The 24,049-nt window shown below is 58.7% G+C and overlaps 9 protein-coding genes across 9 annotated transcripts; 4 read left to right on the forward strand and 5 right to left on the reverse strand.

The window, feature by feature from the left end:
- Window positions 1-246: 246 nt before the first annotated feature.
- On the forward strand, window positions 247-3,278 carry MSH4 (MutS protein msh4; the record flags this gene model as incomplete). Its single annotated transcript, XM_047984647.1, has 6 exons — window positions 247-1,070; window positions 1,119-1,440; window positions 1,493-1,533; window positions 1,582-1,939; window positions 1,995-2,395; window positions 2,448-3,278. Exons 1-6 carry the CDS (start codon window positions 387-389, stop codon window positions 3,276-3,278), a joined length of 2,637 nt encoding a protein of 878 aa, XP_047840621.1. The 5' UTR covers window positions 247-386.
- Window positions 2,759-4,392, reverse strand: JDV02_003517 (Inositol-phosphate phosphatase). The gene is made up of 4 exons (XM_047984648.1): window positions 3,868-4,392; window positions 3,739-3,810; window positions 3,549-3,680; window positions 2,759-3,496 (listed from the first exon to the last, which is right to left on the reverse strand). Exons 1-4 carry the CDS (start codon window positions 4,332-4,334, stop codon window positions 3,370-3,372), a joined length of 798 nt encoding a protein of 265 aa, XP_047840622.1. The 5' UTR covers window positions 4,335-4,392; the 3' UTR covers window positions 2,759-3,369.
- Window positions 4,393-5,169: 777 nt separating this feature from the next.
- JDV02_003518 (3-dehydroquinate dehydratase) lies at window positions 5,170-5,712 on the forward strand (the record flags this gene model as incomplete). Its single annotated transcript, XM_047984649.1, has 1 exon — window positions 5,170-5,712. One exon carries the CDS (start codon window positions 5,170-5,172, stop codon window positions 5,710-5,712), a length of 543 nt encoding a protein of 180 aa, XP_047840623.1.
- An 88-nt stretch (window positions 5,713-5,800) lies between these two features.
- JDV02_003519 (4-hydroxyphenylpyruvate dioxygenase) lies at window positions 5,801-6,901 on the reverse strand (the record flags this gene model as incomplete). The annotated part of the gene is made up of 1 exon (XM_047984650.1): window positions 5,801-6,901. One exon carries the CDS (start codon window positions 6,899-6,901, stop codon window positions 5,801-5,803), a length of 1,101 nt encoding a protein of 366 aa, XP_047840624.1.
- An 863-nt stretch (window positions 6,902-7,764) lies between these two features.
- JDV02_003520 (Quinate/shikimate dehydrogenase (NAD(+))) lies at window positions 7,765-9,234 on the forward strand (the record flags this gene model as incomplete). The annotated part of the gene is made up of 2 exons (XM_047984651.1): window positions 7,765-8,064; window positions 8,207-9,234. The coding sequence occupies exons 1-2, from the start codon at window positions 7,791-7,793 to the stop codon at window positions 9,232-9,234; spliced, it is 1,302 nt and encodes a 433-aa protein (XP_047840625.1). The 5' UTR covers window positions 7,765-7,790.
- Window positions 9,235-9,625: 391 nt separating this feature from the next.
- JDV02_003521 (uncharacterized protein) lies at window positions 9,626-11,415 on the reverse strand (the record flags this gene model as incomplete). The annotated part of the gene is made up of 2 exons (XM_047984652.1): window positions 9,626-10,383; window positions 10,446-11,415. The coding sequence occupies 2 exons, from the start codon at window positions 11,413-11,415 to the stop codon at window positions 9,626-9,628; spliced, it is 1,728 nt and encodes a 575-aa protein (XP_047840626.1).
- Window positions 11,416-11,848: 433 nt separating this feature from the next.
- JDV02_003522 (uncharacterized protein) lies at window positions 11,849-14,068 on the reverse strand (the record flags this gene model as incomplete). Its single annotated transcript, XM_047984653.1, has 1 exon — window positions 11,849-14,068. The coding sequence occupies one exon, from the start codon at window positions 14,066-14,068 to the stop codon at window positions 11,849-11,851; it is 2,220 nt and encodes a 739-aa protein (XP_047840627.1).
- A 555-nt stretch (window positions 14,069-14,623) lies between these two features.
- JDV02_003523 (uncharacterized protein) lies at window positions 14,624-17,461 on the forward strand. Its single transcript, XM_047984654.1, has one exon. It carries the CDS (start codon window positions 14,754-14,756, stop codon window positions 17,346-17,348), a length of 2,595 nt encoding a protein of 864 aa, XP_047840628.1. The 5' UTR covers window positions 14,624-14,753; the 3' UTR covers window positions 17,349-17,461.
- JDV02_003524 (uncharacterized protein) lies at window positions 16,969-21,221 on the reverse strand. Its single transcript, XM_047984655.1, has 3 exons — window positions 21,133-21,221; window positions 20,748-21,072; window positions 16,969-20,694 (listed from the first exon to the last, which is right to left on the reverse strand). Exon 3 carries the CDS (start codon window positions 20,319-20,321, stop codon window positions 17,610-17,612), a length of 2,712 nt encoding a protein of 903 aa, XP_047840629.1. The 5' UTR covers window positions 20,322-20,694; window positions 20,748-21,072; window positions 21,133-21,221; the 3' UTR covers window positions 16,969-17,609.
- Window positions 21,222-24,049: the final 2,828 nt, after the last annotated feature.

Here is a 24,049-nt window from a genome sequence, read left to right on the forward strand (position 1 = left end):
TGGGTAAACACCGGCAGGGAAACGAGTGCCGCCCACTTCTCAGGAAGGACCCCTGTGTGAGACTTGGGCCGCTCTTTCCTCAATAATAAGCGACGTACCCGGCAGTCGATGCTGAAGATAAACTACCGAGTGCGGGCGGCAGGAAGGGGGCTTCAACACATTTTGATGATGCGGCGGAAGGCACAATGGCGGTAATGACACACGTGACCCTTTTCTTCATGGAAGGATGCTTAGCACGAGAGATGCAGCGAGTGCTGGTGCCGTCTTCCCTGTCACCCTCACCCGGCATGAACACCGTTGTTGCGCTGGCGTCGACATTCATTCAGGCAAAAAGCACCGACATCACTGTACCTGGTCGCTAGTTATCTGGCAAGCATATTCATGTCATGTCATCGTCGCGTTATGGTCACAGCCACAACGGGCGTTTCGCGACGCCAGCATCGTCGACCTACTTCCAGAGCAGCCTCGAGTCGCGCACGGAAAGCAGCGGTGCATCTGAGTCGCCACACGGGCCTCAGCGCGTGACAGACAGCATTGAAGATGCTCGTGCATATACACCTTCGCTGGCGAGTGCCAGGCCCAGCACTTCGTACAGCACAGTTTCGCGAGCCACCCGACCAAGCACCGCCTCGCGTCGGAGACCTCGCACGGGAACCTCGGCCTCGATACTTGGGTTGAGTGAGCAGCAGAACGTTGTGTGTGCACTCGCAGAAGCACGCGGCGTCACACCATCAGTAGGCGTCGCCTTTGTCAATGTCTCGCTCGGCGAGGTCGTTCTGAGCCAGATTTGCGACAACCAAGCCTACGTCAAGACGATCCACAAGATCCAAATGGCATCGCCATCTAGAGTGGTCTTCATGTCAACGGCCTGCCCGCCAGTCAAGAACACCACTCTGTTCTCCCTGGTCCAGGAGCTCGTGCCCGATGCCACATCGGATGCCTTTGACCGAGCAGCCTGGTCCGAAAACGAGGGCTATGACCACATCCAGAACCTTGCACCCCAAAGTGACGTCGGGCCCATCAAAGTGGCATTGCAAGGGAAGTATTATGCTGTGTGCTCATTTGCTGCGGTGAGTCCACCACGTGCAGTTCGAGCTGTTCCTCGCTGAACATGACAGGCCATGAAGTACATCGACCACCAGTTCACAATATCCTTTGCCCCTCATTCACTTCGGATTCGATACCAGCCATCCGAAGACACCATGATGATCGACGTAGCCGCCATACGGTCGCTCGAAATCATGCAAAACGCGCACAATAGCAAGTCCAAGGAATCGCTGTATGGCCTCCTGAATCATACTTGCACGCCAATGGGAGCGCGCATGCTGCGACGAAATATACTGCAGCCGCCAACGGGCCATGAAACATTTCTCGGACCCAGGTTCGATGCTTTGGAAGAATTGACCAAGCGAGAAGAGCTGTTTCGGGAGGTTCGAAAAGGTGCGTCTGTCGCGCGAAGAAAGGCCTGTTTCTCTCACTGACCGGACCGCAGCGTTGAAACCCTTTCACGATGTCGAAAAGCTTCTTACAAAGGTCAATGTCCTCTGTCATATCTATGCAAGTGGTAACTGACGACTCCAGTTGATCATTGTGCCCACCGGTAAATCCATCACACTGGTCGAGGAGCAAATTAGCCAGGTACTCATGCTTAAAGGCTTCTTGGAAGCAGTTCCAAAACTCTTTGTGGCCTTGGCCCCGGTCCAAAGCGCACTGCTTGTCAAAGTGCGCGAGCTATGTTGTCCCGAGGTCACCGGCCCAATGCTGGCAAACATTCAAAGGGTCATTGAGCCCGACGTGAAATATATGAGATCGCCCTTGGACCTCCGCAATCAACGAACTTTTGCTGTGCGATCTGGTATCAATGGGATGCTAGATGTGGCCCGGCAAACGTACAAGGAACTGACCGAAGAGATTCACCAGCATGTGGACGAGCTACAGGGTTCGGCCCGTGCCCAACATCTCACATCGTGAAGTCTTTCTAATTATGGATGCAGATGGATTCAAAATTGCCGTCGCTCTCAAATTTGACAACGGCAGAAAGTACTGGTTGCGGATCAAGGCTATCGACTTTGACTACGGATCGCCGCCACCACTTTTCGTCAATGTCGTGCGGAAGAAGGACAACATCGAATGCCAGACGCTGGACCTGATTAAGCTGAACGTGCGACTATCTGATGCTTCCAACGAGGTTGTCATTCGTAGCGATGCTGTGATTCAGGACCTCATTGCCGATCTTCGAAGGACCGCCTCACAACTCTTCAAGGTCTGTGAGTCTGTCGCCTTGATTGACATGCTGGCGTCCTTTGCCCAGTTATCCATGACACGCGATTATGTGCGTCCAGACATTACTTCTACTCTTGCGCTCAAAGCGGCGCGCCATCCAATTCTTGACAAGGTGCGTGCTCGATTCGGATGCGCGAATGGTGAAGTAAACTCATGTGTGGCAGTCTCACGTTGGGGACATCGTTCCCAATGACTATTACGCGTCGGAGCAGCACTGCTTTCACATCATCACTGGATGCAACATGAGCGGCAAGAGTACCTACATTCGAGCTGTGGCACTGCTTCAAATCATGGCACAAGTAGGGTGTTTTGTGCCTGCAGAATACGCCGCCTTCCCCATCATTCACAACATCTTTGCCCGGGTGTCGATGGATGACAATGTTGAAGCTAGCCTGTCCACGTTCTCTGTCGAAATGCGAGAGATGGCCTTTATTCTGCGCAACATTGACGGCAAGAGTCTAGCCATCATTGATGAGCTGGGTCGCGGGACAAGCACGCGAGATGGGCTCGCAATCGCCATCGCCATGTCGGAAGCATTGATTCAGACGGGGGCGTCCGTCTGGTTTGCGACACACTTTATCGAGCTAGCCAAAGTACTCGGGGAACGGCCAGGTGTGCTCAACCTCCATCTCGCGTCCACTACGGCGGAGACATCCGAGGGGCTTCCGCTCCTGCAAATGCTGTACAAAGCCACGGCGGGCACCGTCAATGACAAGGAACACTACGGTATTCACCTGGCGCGTGCCATGGGATTTCCCCCTTCTTTCATTGACAAAGCCGAGGAAGTGGCCAATGATCTCAGGCAAAAACGCGAGGCTAACCGGCAGAGCTCCGAGTCTCGCAAACTTGTGGCGCGCCGTAAACTCTTGCTGAACTTGCACGAAGCGCTTCGCCAAGCCAGGGACGCTGGCAGCGACGAATCGTTGCCGGGCTACCTGCGCAGCCTTCAAGCTGAATTTGCTGCCCGCATGGAAGGCCTGGACAGTGTGCAATAGCATCTTGAGTAGTTCCATTAAGACAGTGTCTGGCAGCGTTGGGAGGAGTCGGTATTTGAGGAGCATGTTGGTGGTCCTTTATAATGGTGCTCTATTTGCTTGACCGTTGCGGTGCAGTTGCTCGGCTATAGCCTAGGGGCCTCACCCTCTTCCAAACTTGGCGAATCACACGATGTTGTGCTTCCAAGGCTGTCTCCGTGTCCGATGGGCCGGTGGGCCTGCTTCGTTGTCAGTCCAAGTCGGTACCCCTCTCGGACGGTGAGAACATACCGAATCGCTAAGTAGAGGCGACTCCCCAGCTGAACTCTGGGAATCTCAGCCCAGGCAGGATCTTCGGGAGGATTGGCACTTGTCACCAAGCCGCCGGCCTCTTGGAGGATTGCGATTCCAGCCGCAACATCCCTGTGACACTTTGTCAGACCACGCCCATGTTGGCGATGCAAGGCCTTCTTGAACTCACCACTCCCAGCAGCCGCCTTCCCACCAGATATCGAGAGACCCCATGGCTGTGTAGGCCAAGTCCATGGTAGCACTGTGTAAGCCTCGTTAGTCTTCACATCCTTGACATGGACCACGATGCACCACTCACCTCCCCAGGCTCCGCACGCCATGTACCATGCCACCTAGGCGCTCTCGCGCGCCCGGCTCCGCCGCCATGGTGACGAAAGAGTCGACCTTGCGAATCAGGTTTCCCTCGGGCCCGTCCCTCCTGTCCTTGCCCCATTCGCAGGAGAAGATGCAGCCGCTGGGCGCGTCGGGCGGCAGGGGCGGGATGGGATCGCGCACGAGGGGCAGGCGGTGCGTCTCGTCGAGCCAGGCGCCGCGGCCGCGGCACGAGGTGAAGAGCTGGTTGAGGAGGGGCGCGTTGATGACGCCGATGACGGGCTCGTGGTCGACGACGAGGGCGATGGAGACGCAGAACATGGGGAAGAGGTGGGTGAAGTTTACGGTGCCGTCGAGGGGGTCGACGATCCAGGTGGGGGAGGCGTCGACGAGGTAGTCGCGAGAGGACCCGGCAGAGTATGTCTCTTCGCCAATGAACCTAGTAAATGGCATGTTTGTTAGTTGTAGTGTTAGCGACGAGGCGTTGGTGGCTGAAGAGCGCTGCCGTCCGTACTTGTGAGTCGGGTACTTTGCGGCGATGGAGTCGCGGATGAAGGCTTCGACAGCTGGCAGGATCTCGGGGTTAGCCAACCGTCACGTGAGTAGGAAGGTAGGCAAAGGGGGCCAGGAGCAGTAGCTCGAACCATGATCCGTCTTGGTGACAATATCTACGGAACTCTCCTTCTCGTCAAAGTCGTCGATGGAGCTGGCGCCGTTGACCGAGTTGCCGCCGCCCACACGTCGCCATGCCGCCTGCATGAGCATTCGCCCAGCATCCTTGCCAAGTTGCACGGCAAAGGCGTGGGCTTCGTCGAGTTGTTGCCTATCCATTGCGGAGAAAAGTGGTTTGTGTATGTATTGATGATGATGGAGAGCAGAGATACGGCTGGGCGGGGGTGGTAACGGGCCACGCCAAGTCAAGAACGATGGGCAAGCACGCTGCTGTCGGACATGACGCTGCTGGAGCCTGTTCAGTTCATCGGATGTCTGCCTGATCCCAATTGTTGTAATAAGCCGAAGCGCGGAGGATGGGAAGGAGATGATGGGGTAGCTGTTCGTGTTCCGTGGATGAAGGCTTACCCGTGCGGGTGTCGTGCGGGGAGTTAATCATCGACGTGTAAGTGCCAGAGAGGCGGCGTGGGCTTGACCAAGACACTCATAAAATACCACGCCAGATGATACTGTACTTGGGCCTCGGAGTCTTTTAACACCGGCATCGTCAGGAAATCATACCTTTATTTTTTTTTCTAAAACAACCCGAGCCGAAGCCTCCCTCCACCAGCCCATCATGGCCCAGAGGATCCTCCTCATCAACGGCCCCAACCTCAACCTGCTGGGCACGCGCGAGCCCCAAATCTACGGCTCCGCGACCCTCGCCGACGTGGTCGCACAGGCGCAGGCCCAGGCGCAGCAGCTATCCGTCCGCGTCGACGTCTTCCAGTCCAACCACGAGGGGGCCATTGTGGACCGCATCCATGCCGCCGCGGGCTTTGTTGGCACAACAGCAACAACAACAAGCCTCGCAGGCGGCGACGACGACGAGGGGAAGATTAAGGAGGAAGAGGCGGCCGCCGACGCCGTCGTCATCAACCCGGGCGCGTTGACGCACACGAGCGTCGCAATCCGAGACGCGCTGCTGGGGACGGGCCTGCCGTTTGTCGAGGTGCACGTCTCCAACGTGCACGCCCGGGAGACGTGGCGCGGGCGTAGCTATCTGAGCGACAAGGCGGAGGCGGTGATTTGCGGGATGGGGGTGTTTGGGTACACGGCGGCGATTGAGTTTGCGGCGCGGCATATGAAGAGTAAGGAGGGCGGGCCGTCCAGGCTGTAGTGGAGTGGACATTCCTTTCAAGGTGGTGACGGTCATGTAATAATAATGCGTGGTGGTCATATATAAAACTAGCTTGTGTGATGATACTTTACAGCATTGCCTGCGTTCTCTCCCGATCGGTAGCTACGTGATTGTTTCCAGTCGCGGCGACCGTCTCAAGATGCATGTCCCGTGCCATCTTCTCCCACGAAATCGCCGCCCGTCGCGCCATCTTGTCAGGCACGTCCTCGTCCACGTCCGCCAACCTCCTGTTGAACACCTCAAAGCTCAACCAGCCCTTGTAGCCGAGCCCACGGACGATGGCGTCCAGCACGGACTTGACGGGCAGGTACGCGCCGTGCGCCGTCTCTCCGTAAAAGAGCCTCGCGTTGCGCGACCAACTCATGCGCGGCGGCTGACCCGCGACGTGGAAAAGGTGCGTCTGGTCGAGCGGCCGCGCCAGGCGCTCCGCGTCGGCGAGCTGCACGAGGAAGACCTTGCTGCGCTCCACAGTCGACACGAGGCGGCGCAGGGACGCGGCGAGGGCGGCGTCGCAGCCGTGCGTGCGCCCGGATGGGGCCGTGGGGTCGGCGTAGATGCGCCCCGCGATGTTGAACGTATCGAGGCAGATGCCAAAGTTGGGGCGCGCGACCCTCTCGACGACGTCCCAGCTCGCCTCCCAGGTGTCGACGCGGGTGCCCCAGCAGAGGGCCTCGTACGCGAAGCGGATCACGGGCGTCGAGGCGAGACCAATGTCGGCGAGGACGCGAAGGTCGTCGGCGATGGTGGCCATGTCGTCGGTCAGCTCTGAGACGGCGAGGAAGCTGCTCGGCAGGCATATCAGATCGGTCCCGAGCGCGTGCGCCAGCCGCACCCAGAAGCGCATCTCCTGCACCCGGCGCGCGTGCAGATCCCTGTCCAGGAGCCCCTCGTAGTGCGTAAAGGGCTGGAGGCAGATGATTTCGAGGGCGCGGTCGGCGCAGAGTCTGCGGATGGAGGCGGCGGCGGATAGTTGGTCGGCCTGGGTGTCGCCGCTGCTGCCGCCGCTGCTGCTGACGGACATGTCACGCGCGAGGGCGACGAGGTCCTCGTAGAAGAGCTCGATGCCTGTGAAGCCGTGTCTGCTTGCCGCGTCGAGCTTGTGGACGAGGGAGTGGCCGGCGAAGCACCGGCCGAGAGACATGGTGCAGACGGCGCGCTTGATGGCCATGGTGACGGAGGTGCCGTGCAGTAAAGTCAACTCGGGCAACCTGTTCCGTGGCAAAGTCGAGGTCCACCACTTGATATCCATGCATGCCGCCTTGGGTTCCTGTATCTACGAAGCCAACCTCCAAGGAGAGTTGAGAGGCCAACGACGGCATCCACGGTGGTTCGGGCAGCACTCGTGTACGGGCATGAGGCGGGACAGTCGTCGTGGATAAAGACTATGGGGGGTAGGAGAGGGGATGAAGGCGCAGCCACCGGATGCGCAACGCCGCCCTCAATCACCATGGTATCATCACACCATCTGGCATTCAGCCTATGCAACCAGAGCAACCCTCACGGGTCAGGTTCGTCGTCGTCGTTTTGGCGGAGACGGTTCGGATGCGACGCGGCTTTGGTGCCGCCGTCGAGAGGATTACCCAACTAGGCAGGTGGCGCACGGCGGCCGGGAGGGGGATAAAGACTTAGCCGCCGGGCGGGGCGGATCCCGCTGCAGCCCGTGCGGAGCCCCGGACCCACTCCGCCGGCTCCGTCCAGCCCAGCGGGGGAAGAAAGAGTGCGCCGCGCCGCTGGCTGGCTGGAGGCTTTTGCTGCGGATATTTGTTGTCGAGGGGAGTTTCGTTTGAGGCACTGATGAGAGCCGCCCTATTCATTCTATCGGCGCTCTTCCTGTCGCCCATGGACCCGCTACGAACATTTCGGCACCCTGGGTTCGCTAACTAGTGAGTGCGTAGCCGCCGGCACTGCATATGAGGGAGCGACGGTCCAGCCACACCACACCACACCACACCACACCAGCGAGCGAGCGGCCCCTTTAGAGTAGAACGACAGCGCCGGCAAGATACAACGGACGGCAGCAGCGGCAAAGTACGAAGACGACGACGGGCGCAGCGGCCATGGCACTGCAGCGGGCGACTCCCCACGGCGGCGCGACGACGCAGCAGCCCGCGGCGGCGGCCCCCTTCCTCCTCGGCGAGGAGCAGCTCGTGCGCGAGACGTCCGCCCTGGATAAGCACGGCTATCTCTTCGGCCAGAAGATTACGCACTCGCTCTCGCCGTTTCTGCACCAGGTCATCTACGAGAGCTTGGGGCTGCGATGGGGCCAGGTGCGGCTCGACTCGTGCGACATGGAGCTCTTTCTGCGGCTCGTCCGGCACCCTGACTTTTACGGCACGCTTTTCCCCCTCCCCTTACTTTCCCTGGCTTCCTTTCTTGTTCAAGAGGATGATGTGTGGAGAGAGAGAGAGAGAGAGAGAGAGAGAGAGAGAGAGAGAGAGTGAGCCTGCTGACTGACCACCGGACGGATCGATAGGCGCCTCGGTGACCATGCCCAACAAGGTCGCCATCCTGCCTCACCTCGACCTCATGACCGACGAGTGCCGCGCCGTCGGCGCCTGCAACACCCTCTTCCTGCAGTACCCCCACGACGACGACGACGACGACGACGACGACCCGACCGACCGACAGCAGCAGCAGCAGCAGCAGGGACAGCAGGGACGACAACGACAAGGACGAACCCGACGCCCTCTCCTCTGCGGCGCAAACACCGACGTCGTCGGCGTCCGCGACTCCTTCCTGCGCAACGTCGCCGACCCGGCCCTCGTGTACCACGACCGACCCGCGCTCGTCATCGGCGGCGGCGGCGCCGCCCGCAGCGCCATCTACGCCCTCGCCCGCTGGATGCGCGCCACGGACATTTACCTCGTCAACCGCGACGCCGACGAGGTGGAGGGCCTGATGCGCGACTACCGCGCCGCGGCGGTGGGCGGGTGCAGCGGCGGTGGTGGCGAGACGCTCGTGCACGTCGCCACGGAGGAGCAGGCGCGTCGGCTGCCCGCCCCGGGGGCGATTGTCGCGTGCGTGCCGGACGTGGCGCCGCGTACCGACGGGGAGAAGTTGGCGCGGCGCATTGTTGAGGTGTTTCTGGCCAAGCAGAGGGGGAGGAGGCGGCGGGAGTGGCACGGCGCGGAGGAGGAGGAGCAGCAACAGCAGCAGCAGCAGGAGGAGAAGGAGCAGGAGGAAGAGAAGCAGCAGCAGGAGGAGAATGACGACGACGACTATGATGGCCATGACAGGAGCGACGACGCGGCCACGCCCCCCCCGCGGCGCACCAAGGGCGCCATGCTCGACATGTGCTACAACCCCACGCCCTTCACCGCGCTGGGCGCCCTCGCCGAGCGGCACGGCTGGCAGGTCATCCTGGGCACCGAGGCGCTCGTATGGCAGGGCCTGGAGCAGGACCGGTACTGGACGGGGAGGCCTGTCGACGAGCTGCCCGTGGACAAGGTCAAGGCGGCCATTGCGGCGAGCGTGGCGCAGACATCGCAGTCGAGGCTTTAGTTTAGCGCTGCTTTGAAGAGATAAAAATATTATAAATAGGTATAGAGTACAGCACACAATACGCGTGTCACTGCGGCGTGTGTCTGCGTGGCGGGCCATCATGGACGACGACGAGGTGCACTTAAGAGGCTTGTGTCAACACATCTCCCTCCGGCCATCTGTGCCACGAGATCGCGGCACGCCGCGACTGAATTCGAGCAACGCACGGGCATGTCGCGAACAGCCAGTCGCACAAAGTAAAACATAAACAAGCCAACAAGCTCAAAAGGCAATGCATGTCCTCGTCTCAGCATCGCCTGCTTTGGTTTGGCACCGACGTGCATTCTTCATTGGAAAGCGACAACGAGGTAGGTGCCTGCGACACACAACACTCCATCGGATACACATACGACTACTTTGTAACCGCCGTCATGCTGTCCCGCGACTCAATCTGCTCCGCACCGCTGGCCTTCTCCTTGTCCCACCCGACGACGCCTCGCGCATTGTTGCGAAAGTCGGCATCCTCCATCTGCAGCTCCTGCATGAGCATCTCGTTGGCCCGCCACGTCGGCTTCGTCTTGAACAAGCGGTCCATGGCCTCGAGCGGCAACGACTTGGTCTCCGGGACGCAGAAGAAGACGAAGACGACCGAGATGATCATGAGCGACGCGAAGAACATGTAGACGCCGTAGCCCCATGCGTCAAACATTTGCTCCGTGAACCGCGAAATGATAAAGTTCCAGAACCAGTTGTTCGCCGCCGCATTGGCCTGGCCCAGGGACCGCGTGTTCTGGTCAAACATTTCCGAGTTGATGACCCACGGCGTGCCGTTCCACGACGGAGTGTAAAACGCCGTCCAGAGGTAGAAGAAGAAGATGGCGGCAATGCCTCCAGACGACAGCCCGCCGCTATTGCTCTGGTTGGCACTGACGCTGGAAAGTTTGACGTACACTCCGATGAACCACATGCACAGCGAGCCGCCAACTGCCCCAATCATAAGGAGCTTGCGGCGGCCTACGTGGTCGATGAGAACCAGAAGCCAGATGATGGTCAGGACCGTCTTTACGACTCCGAATATGCCCGTCGTCATGAAGCTGGTGTTGGTGCCGCGAACACCGATGCTGCGGAAGACGGTGGGGCTGTAGTAATTGATGGCATTGATGCCGGAACCTTGACTCGTTTGTTATTAGCATGCATGGCCACCTTATCAACGGCAGGGAGCCGCGCCGTACCGTTTTGGAAGACGAAAAGCAAGGCGCCGAGCAGAAATCTCCACTGGATCCTCCTCTCCTTGAGTGAGAGAAACGGCTTCCAGAATCCGGCACCCACCTCTCGCCGGTAGCGCTCCAAGTCGTCGTCGATGTAGCTGATCTCTTCCACCATGTAAATGTCGTTTCTATCCAAGTTGCGCATCCAGCAGAGACCATTGATGGCCTCCTCGCGCTTGCCCTTGGAAAAGAGCCAGCGTGGGGACTCGGGGATGAGCAGCGCGCCGACGAGCAGCAGCCCACCGGGGATCAGCTGCACAGCAAAAGGGATAAGCCACTGCGACCGGCTCGGCGCCATGGTGGTGTTGACGCCGTAGTTGATCCAAAACCCGACGAGACCGCCAATCTGCCAGCCGAGCTCGTACAGCCCGACAAGCCGGCCACGCACCGCAGGCGGGGACAGCTCCGAAATGTAAATGGGCGTCATGTTGGAGCAGCCGCCCACTCCGAACCCGGCCAGGACGCGCCCGCCGATGATGAGTCCCGTCCCACGATCTCCCGTTGCCCCCAGCATCATGCCAGCGCCGACCATGAAGATGGCGGCGAACAGCAGCAGCGACTTGCGCCGCCCCCAAAAATAGCTCGAGGCAAAGGCCGCCAAGCTGCCGAAGAAGGCGCCCGCCTGGTAGACGGACACAATGTTTGACTTGAGCAGGGACAGATCTGATGCCGAGTACTGGGCAAACTTAAATTCGGCGGTGAAGGAGGGTAAGGCGAGCGTGGTGCCGATAAAGGCCGAGTCATATCCGATCATGCACGAGGCAAACGACGCGGTGGCGGCACAGACATAGACGCGCCAGTTGTAGACGGCCTTGGGCGTCGGCCGATCCTCCTTGAGGGCCAAAATGGTCATGATGGGCGATGCGGCAAGTACGGCCAAGAGGTAGGAGGCGACAACGGAGCCCTTGAGGAGGCAGCGCCCGTCAACGCCCATGCAGTTGACTTATATGGCGACGGCTCCGAGGCAAACGTGCATGGACGAGAATTGACGAGTGTGCCCCCTGCTGGGTTGCTGCCGATCCAACAACCCCATGGGGACGGCACTCACTCAGCCACAAGAAGATGCACTGGCTGGGGTGCGGGGGGTGTTGACACTGCAGAGGGCGTGGCATTTTCGAGAAGCTCTGTCTGGCTGGACCAAGGTGTCCGAGTGCGTGTGGAGCCCCTCGATAGTGCGGGGATAAACAAAGATCCTGCGCCACGAGGGCGGACATTCAGCCGACACGACGCCCCCGCGAGAACTGCTAAACGCCAAGGCAACCTCTCTGCAGCGGTTGGCAAGGGGGTAGCGTCGACGGCCGTGTGTCGAGACGCCGGGGCATGGAGGCGCGTGGATGGATCAAGGAACCGATGCATCGTATCAATATTCAACCGCCGAAATCTCCCTGAAACATCTCGCCCAGATCGCAGCCCGGCGCGAAGCCGAGGTTGACCATGAACTGGGGGTCCATGCCGATGCCGTCGGTGTAGTCGATGGTACCAAGCTCTTCCAGAATGGCATCGTAGTCAATGCCCTGGCTGAGCGGACCAAGGGCTGAAAAGACTGCACCGGGCTGCCGGGCATCTGCCAACCGCTCTCGCAAAGGACCACTCTCGTGGCCCTCGGATGCCAGAGACCGGAACCGAGACGGAGGTGAGGCGAAGTAATCCGTGACGGGTGGAGGGATGTTGATGGGCCCATTTGCGTCGGTTGGGAGCAATCTATAACCCGGGGAGATGATGGGCTCCGCTGGCAATCCCTGCCCTGCACCCAACCGCTCAGAGTTCCAACGACGTTGGGTAAACGATGGCAGGTCGCCCGCGTCGTTCGGGAATTCCGGTCCTGGCACTGCTGCTGCCGGCGGAGAATGGCTCACACGAGAGCCGTCGCCCGCCTCCTGCGCCCAAACCGCATTCAGCCTACTTAACGTAGAAGTCCACCGTTTTCTCTCCGATTCATGCATGTCCATGGTGCCGCTGGTTTGCACAAGGTGCAACAGAGCACCAATGAGTGGTGGTGTGCCGCAAGCCCCGAAATTGCTGAGGCTGGCCTCGACGACTTCCAAAACGTTGGATAGAAGCGATGAGCGGTGAGCGGGGACGAGCCGCACAGTTGTCGCCAGGAACATGACCTTGACCAGGTAGGCAGACGGCAGCATCGGAGTGGATCCGCCTGAAATCAGAGAGTTGCAGAAGCTGAACTGGGGCCGCAGACATTGCACGAGGTCGTCCGTGTTTGCTGTCGTGTTCGACGTCTGGTCCATGCGCGGGTCTGCGGCACCAGCAAGGATGCGCGCGAGCTGGCGCAGCTGGCCCAAGGTAGCCACAGGGTACGTCTTGGGTGCCCGAGCCGCTTCGCTACGAAATGGACCATGGCCAAATCCGTACACGGGCGTCCAACTTTCGGATGACTTCGTCTCGGTGGAAAGAGTGGTGAATGAGCGCACATCTTGGGTTGATTCAGCAAGCTGTGGCGACTGCCGCAAGCAAGCAGAGGTGACTGCGTCGAAGACGACGCAGGCGTCCAACAGCGACTCGGAGTGTGATGTCGCCAAGATAGCGGAGTCGGTCGATTGCAGATGGTTGAGTATTCTTGCAGCTCTCCCAACCAGCAGCGAGGCCGCAAAGGGACTTCCGCGACCGATGAGTATCAGGGCGTGGAGGAGAGTTGCGCGGATGACGGACGTGTCAAACGGTCCATCTTCGGGCGGCAGAAAGCTGCGGGCGATGGCTAAGATGCGAGTCGGCGTTCGATCCGGGTTGGTGGACGCGCTGCGCGACTGCGCGTCTTGGAAGGAAGCAACGCTCAAGGCCGCCCAGAGCTCGGCATATCGCGAGACAGTCGACTCGCCCTCATGCGAGCTGTGGGGGACTGCGTAGGCGTCATATTCTGCGGCTGCTGCGAACAAGTCATTCTTGCTCGATATTGGCAGCCAACAATGCGTGTAAGCTATGTATATCTCGATGAGGCGTTGCCAGTTATACGGCAACTGGGGCCGATGTCTGGCTTCTTCAACATCACCAGTGCTCGTCAAATGCGGCATGCGCTCCCGTAGACCTGTGCTGTACATGGCCGAGGTAGGGGCAGATTCGGCGGGCTTGAGCCAGGAGGGCGAGTCCTGCTCGGTATCCGAGCCGGTCTCTTCAGGCGATGGTTCCGCGGCCCGTGCCGAGCCATCGGACAAGAGGCGCCCAATTTCTTTGTGCACTCGACTCTTGGTCCAGCGTTTGTGCAAGCGATTGCTTATGTGATCCTTGTTGATGATGATGGTTGCGCCGCCTGGCCCGTTGTTATTCTGGCTGAGGAGCTGGTTGAGGGTCTCTTCGGTGCCGGGAACCTGTTCTAGCAGCCACGCGAGGGACAGCTCGACGGCTCTCAAGTAGCCCGTTTGCACGCCCCTCTTCTTGGAGGCAGGCGTGTACGAGCATGGTCGGTTCTGCGAGAGACAGGCTCGGCACCGCGGGCGGGTGCCGTCGCACTTTTCGCGGGCGGCTCTGCATCCATCACAGGCCAGCGAGACGCGCTGTCTCTTGGCGGCAGAAGGTTGCTCGTCCAGTCTCCTGGATGGGTCTGCGTCGGTTGCGGAGGTCCTCTTCTTGGGCGGCATGCTTGACACAAAGGATCAGCAGGCGACACTTGGCTGCAACGGAATGTTGTTTGCCGGCTTGGACGCGGGGTCGGGTGCCGGCTTCATCGTCGTCCCCCCATGAGGTAGGCCCCAGCGGAAAAAGACGAGGAAGAGGAAGGAGGGCGCTTCTTGGTTGTCGAGCCAGGCGGCGACGGAGCGATTTTGACGTCGCGCCCCCTGGCGAGGAGCCGCTGTCTTGGTATGGATGTGTGCAAGTCGGTAACGACGACGCCGTCATTCGCCAACGCGGCAGGCAGACTGGCTGTTGAAGCTGGAGACGGGAGGCAAATCTGGGGTGGGACGATGGATTGGAGGGGCCGCCCCAAAATGACCTGAGGGCGGGCGCGGAAGGCGCCGGATAAACCCTCATCCACTGGGCTGGATCTGGGCCTGGCCTTGCCTACTAGCAGGTCTGCGCCTGCCGTGCCACCATTGACGCCCCCATCGCGGTTTCCACAGACAATCTCGCCAGCTGAGCAGTGGCAGGCGCCTCCCCGCGGCGGCTCCCTAAATAAGGCACTTCTATCGCTCGCGCGGCCGCGGTGCCTAAAGGCATCCAATTGATCCATCCATCCCTTCCTTCCACTCGGCATTTCTCGACACCTTCGCAGCGCCGCCGCTGGTCGCGGAAGATGACTGTCGCTGCACGGATTGAAGCGACACCATGGCCGGCGTCAAGAGATCCCTCGCGGCCATGATGACCCGAGACGGCGTCTCCCCCGGCGCCTCCAGCGACTCTAACGCCAGGTCGCGACACCGTCCCGGACCATCTCATGGTCTCAAAAGCGCCTCAAGGACGCCGACGCCGCCGCTTCGCCCTGTCAGGGGCGACATCCCTCTCTTCACGTCCGCTGCCTCCATCGTCATCGTCGGCGTTCGCGGCGCTGGCAAGTCTACATTGGCCATCATGGCGGCATCCGCGTTGAAGAAACGAATCATCGACATGGAGACTGCGTTTCAACGTACCACGAGCTTCTCCAGCGCAGGGTTCAAACTGGAAAACGGTCCAAACGAATGCCAGGCGAGACAGGCCGAGGTGCTCGAGGACGTTTTGCGCCAGAACCTCACTGGCGCCATTGTTGTTTGCTCTTGGATGGAGCGCCGCATTCAAAACTTGCTGCGTCGTTTCGCCGCCACAAACCCCGTCGTGCATGTCGTTCGCAGTGTCGATGCCATTCAGGACTATCTCAGAATTGCGGACAAGGCCAAGGCCCAGAATCTACTGAACATGACCAACCTGTACTTTCGCACATGTACCAACCTCGAGTTCTTCAATGTCTCAGAGATCCATACCACATCGCGGGATCCAGAGGAGCAGGACGGTGCGACTTCAGCGGCACCACCGCCGCATCTCGCCTTGCAACAAGCAGAAAGGCACTTCCTCAAGTTTCTGTCCCTCATCTACCCGGCGGGGACGATACCATTCTTTGAATCAGCCTTCCCGCTGGCGAGCATTTCTCCCGAGGAGCGACAATTCACGTATGCGCTGTCCCTGGATATGCGAGATGTGCTAAGCGGCCAGGCTGAGTGGCACGACTCTACCATCGGCGTGGACGCTGTGCAGATATTCGTCAACAGTCTTGTGGTGGCAAGAGGTGACAGCGCAATACAAGACCTGTTCCCGGTGATTGCCAACGACATCACCGAGGCTGTTGCCATCGTGCGGAGAAGCACAATGCTGCCGATTCTGCTGCACATCAAGCTGCCCGAGCAAACCATGGACAGGGTGCTGCGCCTTTATCTGGACCTGTTGGCGCACGCCCTCTGCCTGGCACCGGAAATGCTCACCGTCGACCTCCGCCTGGACACCGTTGACATTTCGAGGATCATGTCTGCCACGCGGCGCTCCAAGCTCGTGGGAAACTACTTTACATCCACGGACACACAGCCCTGGGACTCGCCGGCATGGCTGTCGTGGTATCAAAAGGCCTGCCGCATGGGGTGCGACATGGTTCGCCTGGTGCGCTTTGCGACGTCGACGCAAGACAACTTCGCCATCTCGCGTCTGCGTGCCAGGATCTCTTTATTGGATGGCAGTGGAATACCGCTCATTGCGTACAACTCGGGGCCCATTGGGCGCCACTCAACATGTTTCAACCCTATCCTCACACTCGTGGCGGCGAAGCCCGTCGACCCGAGCAACGCAGGGCAGGCGCCCTTCCCCTACATTACCGCCAAAGAGGCCACGACGGCCCTGTACTCGTCTTTTGTGTACGACTCGATGAAGCTGTACGTGTTTGGTGCCAATGTCGGCTACAGCATGTCCCCCGCGATGCACAACGCAGCCTTGGTCGCCTGTGGTATACCGCACCGCTACGAGCCATTTTCGAGTGCCTCTCTGAGCGGCGTCAGGCAGCTGCTCCAGGATCCCAATTTTGGCGGAGCGTCGGTTGGCCTGCCGTTCAAAGTAGAGGTCATCACGCTCACGCATTCGCTCAGTCCGCACGCCCAGGCCATTGGCGCCGTCAACACGCTCATTCCCATCCGACAGCTCAATCCAGACGGGTCGATTCCCACGGGCGCCAACCTTTTCCGCGGCGTCAATCGGGCTGGTCCGGTCCAGGCTCTCTACGGAGAGAACACAGACTGGATAGGCGTCCGCGCTTGCATCCGGCGCGGATTGTCTCCCGCCAATGCAGTGCGGTCATCTACGTGGGGCCTGATTATCGGCGCCGGCGGCATGGCCCGCGCTGCGACATATGCCATGCTGCAGGTGGGTGTCAAGAACATTGCCATCTTCAACAGGACACCCGCCAACGCGGAGAAGATGGTGGCCCACTTTCGGCAGTTGCTCCAGAAGAAGGATTTTGAGCTGCTCAGCAACGGTCCCGAAACGCAGTTTCGCGTTCTCCGATCCCTGGACGAGACGTGGCCGTCGGACTGTCGGCTGCCGTCCATTATCATCTCCTGCATCCCTACCCACCCCATCGGAAGTACCCCGTCACCCGAATTCAAGCTTCCCGCGCAATGGCTCGGCCACCAGACCGGTGGCGTCGTCATCGAGCTCGGGTACAAGACGCTCAACACGCCCCTGCTAGCACAGGCGCGCAACGCCGCCTCGCGCGGCTGGGTCGCCATGGACGGCCTAGACCTGCTACCGGAGCAGGGCTTCGCGCAGTTCGAGCTGTTTACGGGCCGGAGGGCGCCGCGGCGGGTGATGAGGCGCGAGGTCTTGGAGAATTACAGAGACGCACAAGGTAGATCACACCAGGCGGAGCTGCATGGCAGGCTGCGGTCTATTGTCGAGCAGGACTCGTGACGCTGGTGGAGTCGTGGGGTGCTGTTCATTCCATCTTGGCAGCTTAGATACTTGCTTTGCCATCAATGGTATTGAGAAAGAATTCTCTACACCATCTAGATTACATGATGCCGATTCCACGCCTGAGCCAGGCCGTTATCGTGACAGATGATGAACCCCAATCCAGCCAAATGGACGCAGTACTCTCTGGTATATACATGATCACGCCTCAAAACTCCGAACATTGGACTCATGCGACTATCCGCCAACCACGCTCATGCCTCACGAGGAGCCAAGTCTCATGGCCGACGTCAGCCGCGACCGCGCGCTCTCCCGCCTCGTCTGGCCAGGGGATGCGGCACCATCACCTCGCTGCGTTGCTGCCGTGTCGTAGTACCGATCCGGCGCGTCGTCGAAGCCCACTTTTTGGGGGCGGGGAGGTGGCGGCGGCGGGGGAGCGTGGCCGGGTGCCTGCTGCGTGGTGCTGCTGCTGGCGGCAGTGGCGTAGTACGCCGAGTCCCACTCACGCGGCTGCTGCTGATGCTGATGGTTGGGGACGTCGGCATAGCTTACGCTGCCGTGCGTGGTGTGCCGCGACTCTTGCGGGGGCGCAGCGGGCGTGCGCTGGCTGAGACCTCCCTCGGCGGTGTCGAGGGTCGGGCGATGGGGACGGTTTTGGCTGGGCACGGGGCGACGGACGGAATCGCTGCGTGGGCCGCCGCCGCCGCTGGAGTTGTGGTTGGACGAGGCGACGGAGCGACGATGGGACGCGGTGCGGTTCAGCTGCTGCTTCTGCTGGGCATCTTCGTCGTCGGTCGCGACGTACTCGTCCGAGTCGCCGTCGTCGCCGTACGAGGCGCGCAGATCGCTGCGCATGGCGAGGCCGGCGCAGATGCTGCGGGCCTCCTCGATGGCCTTTTTCTGCGCCCGGAGAGCGGTGCGGCGCTCCCGCGTCTCCTTGTTCTCGGCGGCAATGGACTCGACCGTCTTGTCGGGCATGCGCAGGATCTCGACGGGGTTGAAGAGGCGCAGCATGCCGAGCAGCAGGTGGCGCTCGACGACCTGCGTGATGACATTGCGGGTGAAGATGCGGGCCGTGAGGTCGTAGTAGATGAGCATCTTCTCGAGCACCTCCTCGGCCTCGGTGTAGGAGCCGCCGTCGGCCGTGGCCTCGGCGCGCCAGCGGATGAGGCGCTCCTCGTACTCGGGGTCGTAGGGCTGCACCTCGAGCTCCATGTCGTCGGTGAGGCGCGCGAGCTCCGCCTCGGCGCCGTCCATGAGCTCGCGCATCTTGACCTCGAGGAAGTGGTAGCGCAGCGGGTCGCGCATGCGCAGCGGCCACACGTGGTCGATGACCTCGGCCAGGAACTCGTTGCAGATGACGCCCAGGTTGTCCTTGTACTCCTGCGCCAGCACCGGCCAGTTGCGCGAGTAGTCTTGGAAGAGGATGTAGGGCGCGCGCGGGTTCGAGTCGAGCGGCAGTTCGTTGCCGCGAATCTGCCGCAGCAGAGGCTCGACCTCGTTGAGCGCAAAGTCGCGCTTGCTCTGGCCGCCGACGAGGCCCCCGGGGGGCAGCAGGTTGTTACTGCTGATGCTGCTGCCGCCGTTGCCACCATCGCTGTCTGAGCTGTTGCCGGTGGTGGTGGGCGAGACGGAAAAGTTGATGCGACGCCCGTGCTGGCGAAACTGCCGGGCGAAGCGCTCGCTCTCCTCACGGACGCGGGCGCGCAGCTTGTGCGGCGGCGTGCCTCGCGGGCTCGACTGCCGGGCAAAGAACCTCTCGCCAAAGGGGTTCTTGTAGTTGCCGTTGACGGCGGGCGTGACGAGGTTGTTGGACCCGGTGAAGAGCTCGCCCATCTCGAAGCGCATCTCCTCGACCGTGTCCTTGGCGGAGCCCATGGCGCGCAGCTGGCCGTCGCAGCGCTCTAGGGCCTGTTGGATCTGGCGGCGCAGAGTCTTGACGTGACGGCCAATGTGCCGCTGCAGCTGCGTGCTGAGCGTCTGGCGCAACGAGGCGATCCCCCACATTTGCGGCGGGAGGGCGGACCAGCGACCGCGGGTGAAGAAGTCGGCCTCGCGGGCGGCGCGCTCCTCGGGCGCCAGCCACTGCTCGCCGGGGCCCGGGTTGAGGAGGACGAACCAGCCGAGCTTGAAGTTGTTCTCGCGGTCCTTGTTGGCAACGAGCTCGAGGAACTTGGCCTCGAGGCCGATGCGCTCCGTCATGTCGGGCTTGGTGAGGACGCCGATGGTGCGGGAGCCGCGGGGGTCGAAGTGGCGGGCCTTTTTGAGGATGGGCGCCTGGACGTAGTCGTTGTTGCCGCCAATGACGGCGAGGATGATGGTGCGGGAGCTCTTCATGTAGTGGTCCGAGAGCGCCTCGATGGTCTGGATGTCGGCCTCGGACTGGTCGCGGTTGGCGACGCGGACGAGGCCGGGCAAATCGACAAGGGTCAGAAGAGGCATGTCCGGGCCGCTCTTGTCGACGACGAGGATATCGCGGGCGGCGAAGCGACCAGGCATCTCGCGGGGTGCGATGAGCTCCGTGGCGTCCCGCATCATGGCGTCAAAGGGCGTGTCGCCGGTGACGTCGCCGCCATAGCGCAGGAGCTTGTCCTGCTCGGCCCAAGGGCGCTTCTTGTCGGGGATGATGGAGACTTTGAGCGTCGCTTCCTTTGCTCTCCGTAGACGGATTTCGGTCGCGAACCGCGTGCAGGCGCCGGCGTCGCGAGGGAAGGGCGTGCCGGTGAGGGCCTCGAGCACGGAGCTCTTGCCGGCGGACTGGTCGCCGACGACGACGATCTGGGGCAGCTTCACATTGTCGAGCTGGGCAAACTGCAGCTTGTCGATGAGATCGAGCAGGCCGCGCTGTTCGCTGGCGAGGCCCTGCGTGTCGAGCGAGGCGTCGATGGAGGGTGCGGACATGGCTTGGGCAGCAGCGTCTCGCGAGATGAGAGTGGTGCTGCTGGCGGGCGAGGTGACGAACAAGGCGCCCATGGTAGGGATGTGACGGACGAAGGAAGGGGGGACAGTTATGCCATGCGTGTTCGCGGAGCGGCCGTCGTCATCACCCTTTTATACGGCCCGAGGCCGAGCCGTGATTCGCCATGGCCGGCGGCCTCGTCGTGGACGGGGCGAGTTGCGCGGCGGCGAGCCACGCGTGTGACTCGATGCACACAAGACAAGGCAGAAGCCATAGATGGCAGGGTCAAGGATAGTGCCGTGTGCGCCACCAGGAACGGGGCCGGTTTGCTGTCGTCACCAGAACAGGTCCCCATCGAAGAGGGTTGGGGATGGATGGATGCCGGTCGAGTCGTCGACTTGTTGTCGCTTCTCGGGGGGCGGAGGGCGCCACAAAAGCGGCAAGTATCTTTTGTCTTGGCGGGTCAAACAAGTGGCACCCGGAGCAGCTGAAGTACGTACGTGTGGTGTGGCGCAGCAACTGTGGCTGTGCGCTTTAGGTAGGTACCAGGTACGTACTTTGTACTTGCACAAGTCCAACGTCGGCGGGAGGGAGGCCTTTCATCAGCGTCGATGCTTTTCTCTTATTATTAGATTCGTTTCCACAATCCATACATGTTGGGGAGCGAGCCCCGGCATGTGATGGCATCCAGCCGCGATTGCTTCGTTAATACCTAGGTACCTAAGGTAGTTGCTTTTCGTATGTACCCGGCACAGCCACAACTGTCTCCTCTGCGGCTGCCAGTCGAACTCTGTTGACTGATGAGGGGCAGATGAATGGCTGCCACTGCCTGCGGCGACTAATAAGTTACTAACGTTAGGTACTAGGTAGTTACTGCGGAGCAACTTGCGTCTTCCTGAAATGCGGGTGCCTGCCGACCGACGCACAATCTCGAGGGCACTCGTGCGTGTTCCACCTGCGGATACCGTACCGGGGGGGGGACAGCCCCTGTCGATTCGATTCGCTCCCACGCCGCCATTGCGCCCGTTATTATAGTAGGCGTGTCCTCGACGAGGCGAGCATGCGCGGTGGCCGCGTCACTCATGGACAAGCGCACGCAGTGGCGACTCTCATCAGCCCGCCACCAAACTCCGCCTGTCAATGTCAGGCTGCGCCGTCTGTCCATATCCAAATGATCCATGGTCTGGCCTGCCCAGACCGATCCGATCGATGGTGTCATGCACCGCGTCGACCATCTTGACTGATGGATGGGTCGAGCTAGACCAGTCCAACATGACATCCACCCCGTCGCGGTGATGAGGCCTGTCATGCCGTCGCCGCGCTCAACTTCCGCGAGGCCCCGGCCCCCCAACCCCAAGTCCGTCCGGCGGGCCAAGACTCCCATGGCCACTGCAACACGCATCCGGCGGCTCCCCGCAGCATCGACGTCGAGGTCATCGGCACCGTCGCTGGACGCCGACACCGCCTGTGCGTGCGCATGCCCATCTCACCGTGGCTACTACCATGTTTCATGGATCTTGTACTTTTGCAGTGGCTCACCCAAGCCCAATCCTTCACTGCCAGCAACAAACGCCGGTCAACAGTCGTCCACTGCCGCCACGAGTCGCGGGCTCACCCTGTGTCGGCGATCCTCATGGAGCCAGCCACGGGTGTAATGAACGCACTGTCGCATGCGAACATAGACAGTGAATTGGGTCACGCACGTGACGCGCCCGAACCACGGGGTATTAGAGCCCGTTCAGCTAGCGAACTAGAAGCTTGAACCTACAAGCTTCAGTCTTGCAATACTATCACCCCTACGCTCGTCCGACTACACTATTGCTTCTCTTACCTGACTACTAAACTGATATCTGGCGAGTGATCCGTTACAACGGGCGTTGAACAAAATGACCAAAGGTTAGTGCATATATAATAGGGACAGGACCATTTCTTACACGGCCATTTCGAATGGGCTCCGCTTTACGCATTTTAGCAGCTTTATAAAAACACCTAAGTCAAAAGAGTGGTAAGTATATTAATATATATACTTAAAGATAAAGTATTAAGAGCATTACTATTCCTTTAATATCCCTAGTCGTTCCTTAAGCAATTTTTTTTTCTTTTAGTACTGTGTTGGGGCGAGAAAGACACCAAACCGCGGAGCGCGTTCCCTTCGTGCTCTTCCTGTCTCTACCCAGCGCGTTATAATGCAAGGACTCCTATATGTTAATATATTAGTATGGCAGAAAGGCCGTTAAGCTCTGATCAAATGGTCTTGGGCGTCGGATATCCGTATTTGCGATAGTACACAAAACTATACGGCTATCCGCGACGACGCGAGATACTTATATCAATGATGCATGCTTATATCTAAAGTATAAGAATGGGGCAAAAGAGAGTATTGTCGGCTATGACTGAAGAGGCGTGACGAGTCCTCTCTAACTAGGAAGGCTTCCTTCCTTTATAGTTGTCCTTATAGTCTTATCCTTGTAGCTCCCTTTTACCCCTGGCCATTTTTGTTCTCGGGCCCCCCCCTTTCCTTCGTCTCTCTCCACTGTAGTTCTTTCCTACGCCTTCTCTCACCAATATAGTACCCTTAAAAACTTTAAGCACCCTTAATTACGAATATAATATAGAGATTTAGGACTTGTCGCCTAATTTATAGAAATAAGCGAGCATTGTGCGTTAAGGTTAATATTAACTAAGCCACTCTATTTAAGTTTTGTTAGCTAAATAGCTAAATTATAGGAGTAAAGAGGGGCTATTATTACTTACCTGCTTAATATTATCGTAGTAACAGCAATAAACGTCGCCACTAGCGCACACACCTAGGCTATTAAGTAGGCTAAGGGTGATATTGCCACCGGGATTCTGCTTAGCACAGACGGCGACCTGACCGATCTGGCAGCTATTCCCGATACGAAGGGCGAAAGCAGTACTGGCGAGGGTAAGGATAGCAGTAATATATTGCATTTTGAATATAGTAGTGGTTTTATAGGAGAGATTAGGTATTTAGAAAGTGAGATATAAATTGGAATCAGTTTTAGTTTTAGGATAGATAAAGTAATATTAAGTATATAAAGAAGTTATTAAAATCGCCTTTAAAAGCGGATTTAAATAATATATAAGTTATATAGAAGGGACTAGAATTATTTAGGAAAAATCGGGTTAAGAGTCTATACTTCTTTTCTTTCTTTTAGGAGGAACGTTATCCTTTTATAGATAATTACGTAATAACTATAGAGACTTTTAGACTAAAAGATCTAAATTAAAAAGCTTAGAGTCTAGGCTCTAAAATATAGGTCTCTTTATATCTTTATATCTCTCTATTATTAAGTTATTTAGCTCTAAAATATTAGTATTTTAGCTAAAGAGCTAGAGCGAGGGTAGCGAACGCTATAAACCTACCTAGATTAAGAGGTCTAGAATCCGGGCTTTAACGTTAGAATATAAGTCTTCCTATATCTATATATCCCTCTATTATTAAGTAATTTAGCTCTAAAGTATTAGTATTTTAGCTAAAAAGCTAAAGTAAGGGTAGTAAACGCTATAATATAATAGTAATAATATAGTTAGTTTAATTAATTAAGAGAGATAATAGCTATATTATTAAATAGGCTATATATATCGCTATAGAGCTAAGACTAATAGATCTTAAAGAGCTTAAATAGTTAAGTATTAAGCGAGCTATATAGAGATATAATATCCCCTTTATGCCGCTATTATTTAAATCCGCTTTTAAAGGCGATTTTAATAAGTTATATAAAAGGGACTAGAATTATTTAGGAAAAATTAGGTTAAGAGTCTATACTTCTTTTCTTTT

Source organism: Purpureocillium takamizusanense, chromosome 2, assembly GCF_022605165.1.
Source record: "Purpureocillium takamizusanense chromosome 2, complete sequence".
NCBI classification, from domain to species: Eukaryota; Fungi; Ascomycota; class Sordariomycetes; order Hypocreales; family Ophiocordycipitaceae; genus Purpureocillium; species Purpureocillium takamizusanense.

Excerpts from the sequence above, each read along its gene's own strand:
- JDV02_003517 (XM_047984648.1), bottom strand. The coding sequence starts at position 4,334 with ATGCCATTTACTAGGTTCATTGGCGAAGAGACATACTCTGCCGGGTCC. Across the intron at positions 3,681-3,738 it reads GAAGGCGGCTGCTGGGAGTG|GGATGTTGCGGCTGGAATCG; the intron begins GTGAGTTCAAGA and ends AAAGTGTCACAG. Across the intron at positions 3,497-3,548 it reads CGCCTCTACTTAGCGATTCG|GCCCACCGGCCCATCGGACA; the intron begins GTATGTTCTCAC and ends ACAACGAAGCAG.
- JDV02_003523 (XM_047984654.1), top strand. The coding sequence starts at position 14,754 with ATGGCCGGCGTCAAGAGATCCCTCGCGGCCATGATGACCCGAGACGGC.
- JDV02_003524 (XM_047984655.1), bottom strand. The coding sequence starts at position 20,321 with ATGGGCGCCTTGTTCGTCACCTCGCCCGCCAGCAGCACCACTCTCATC.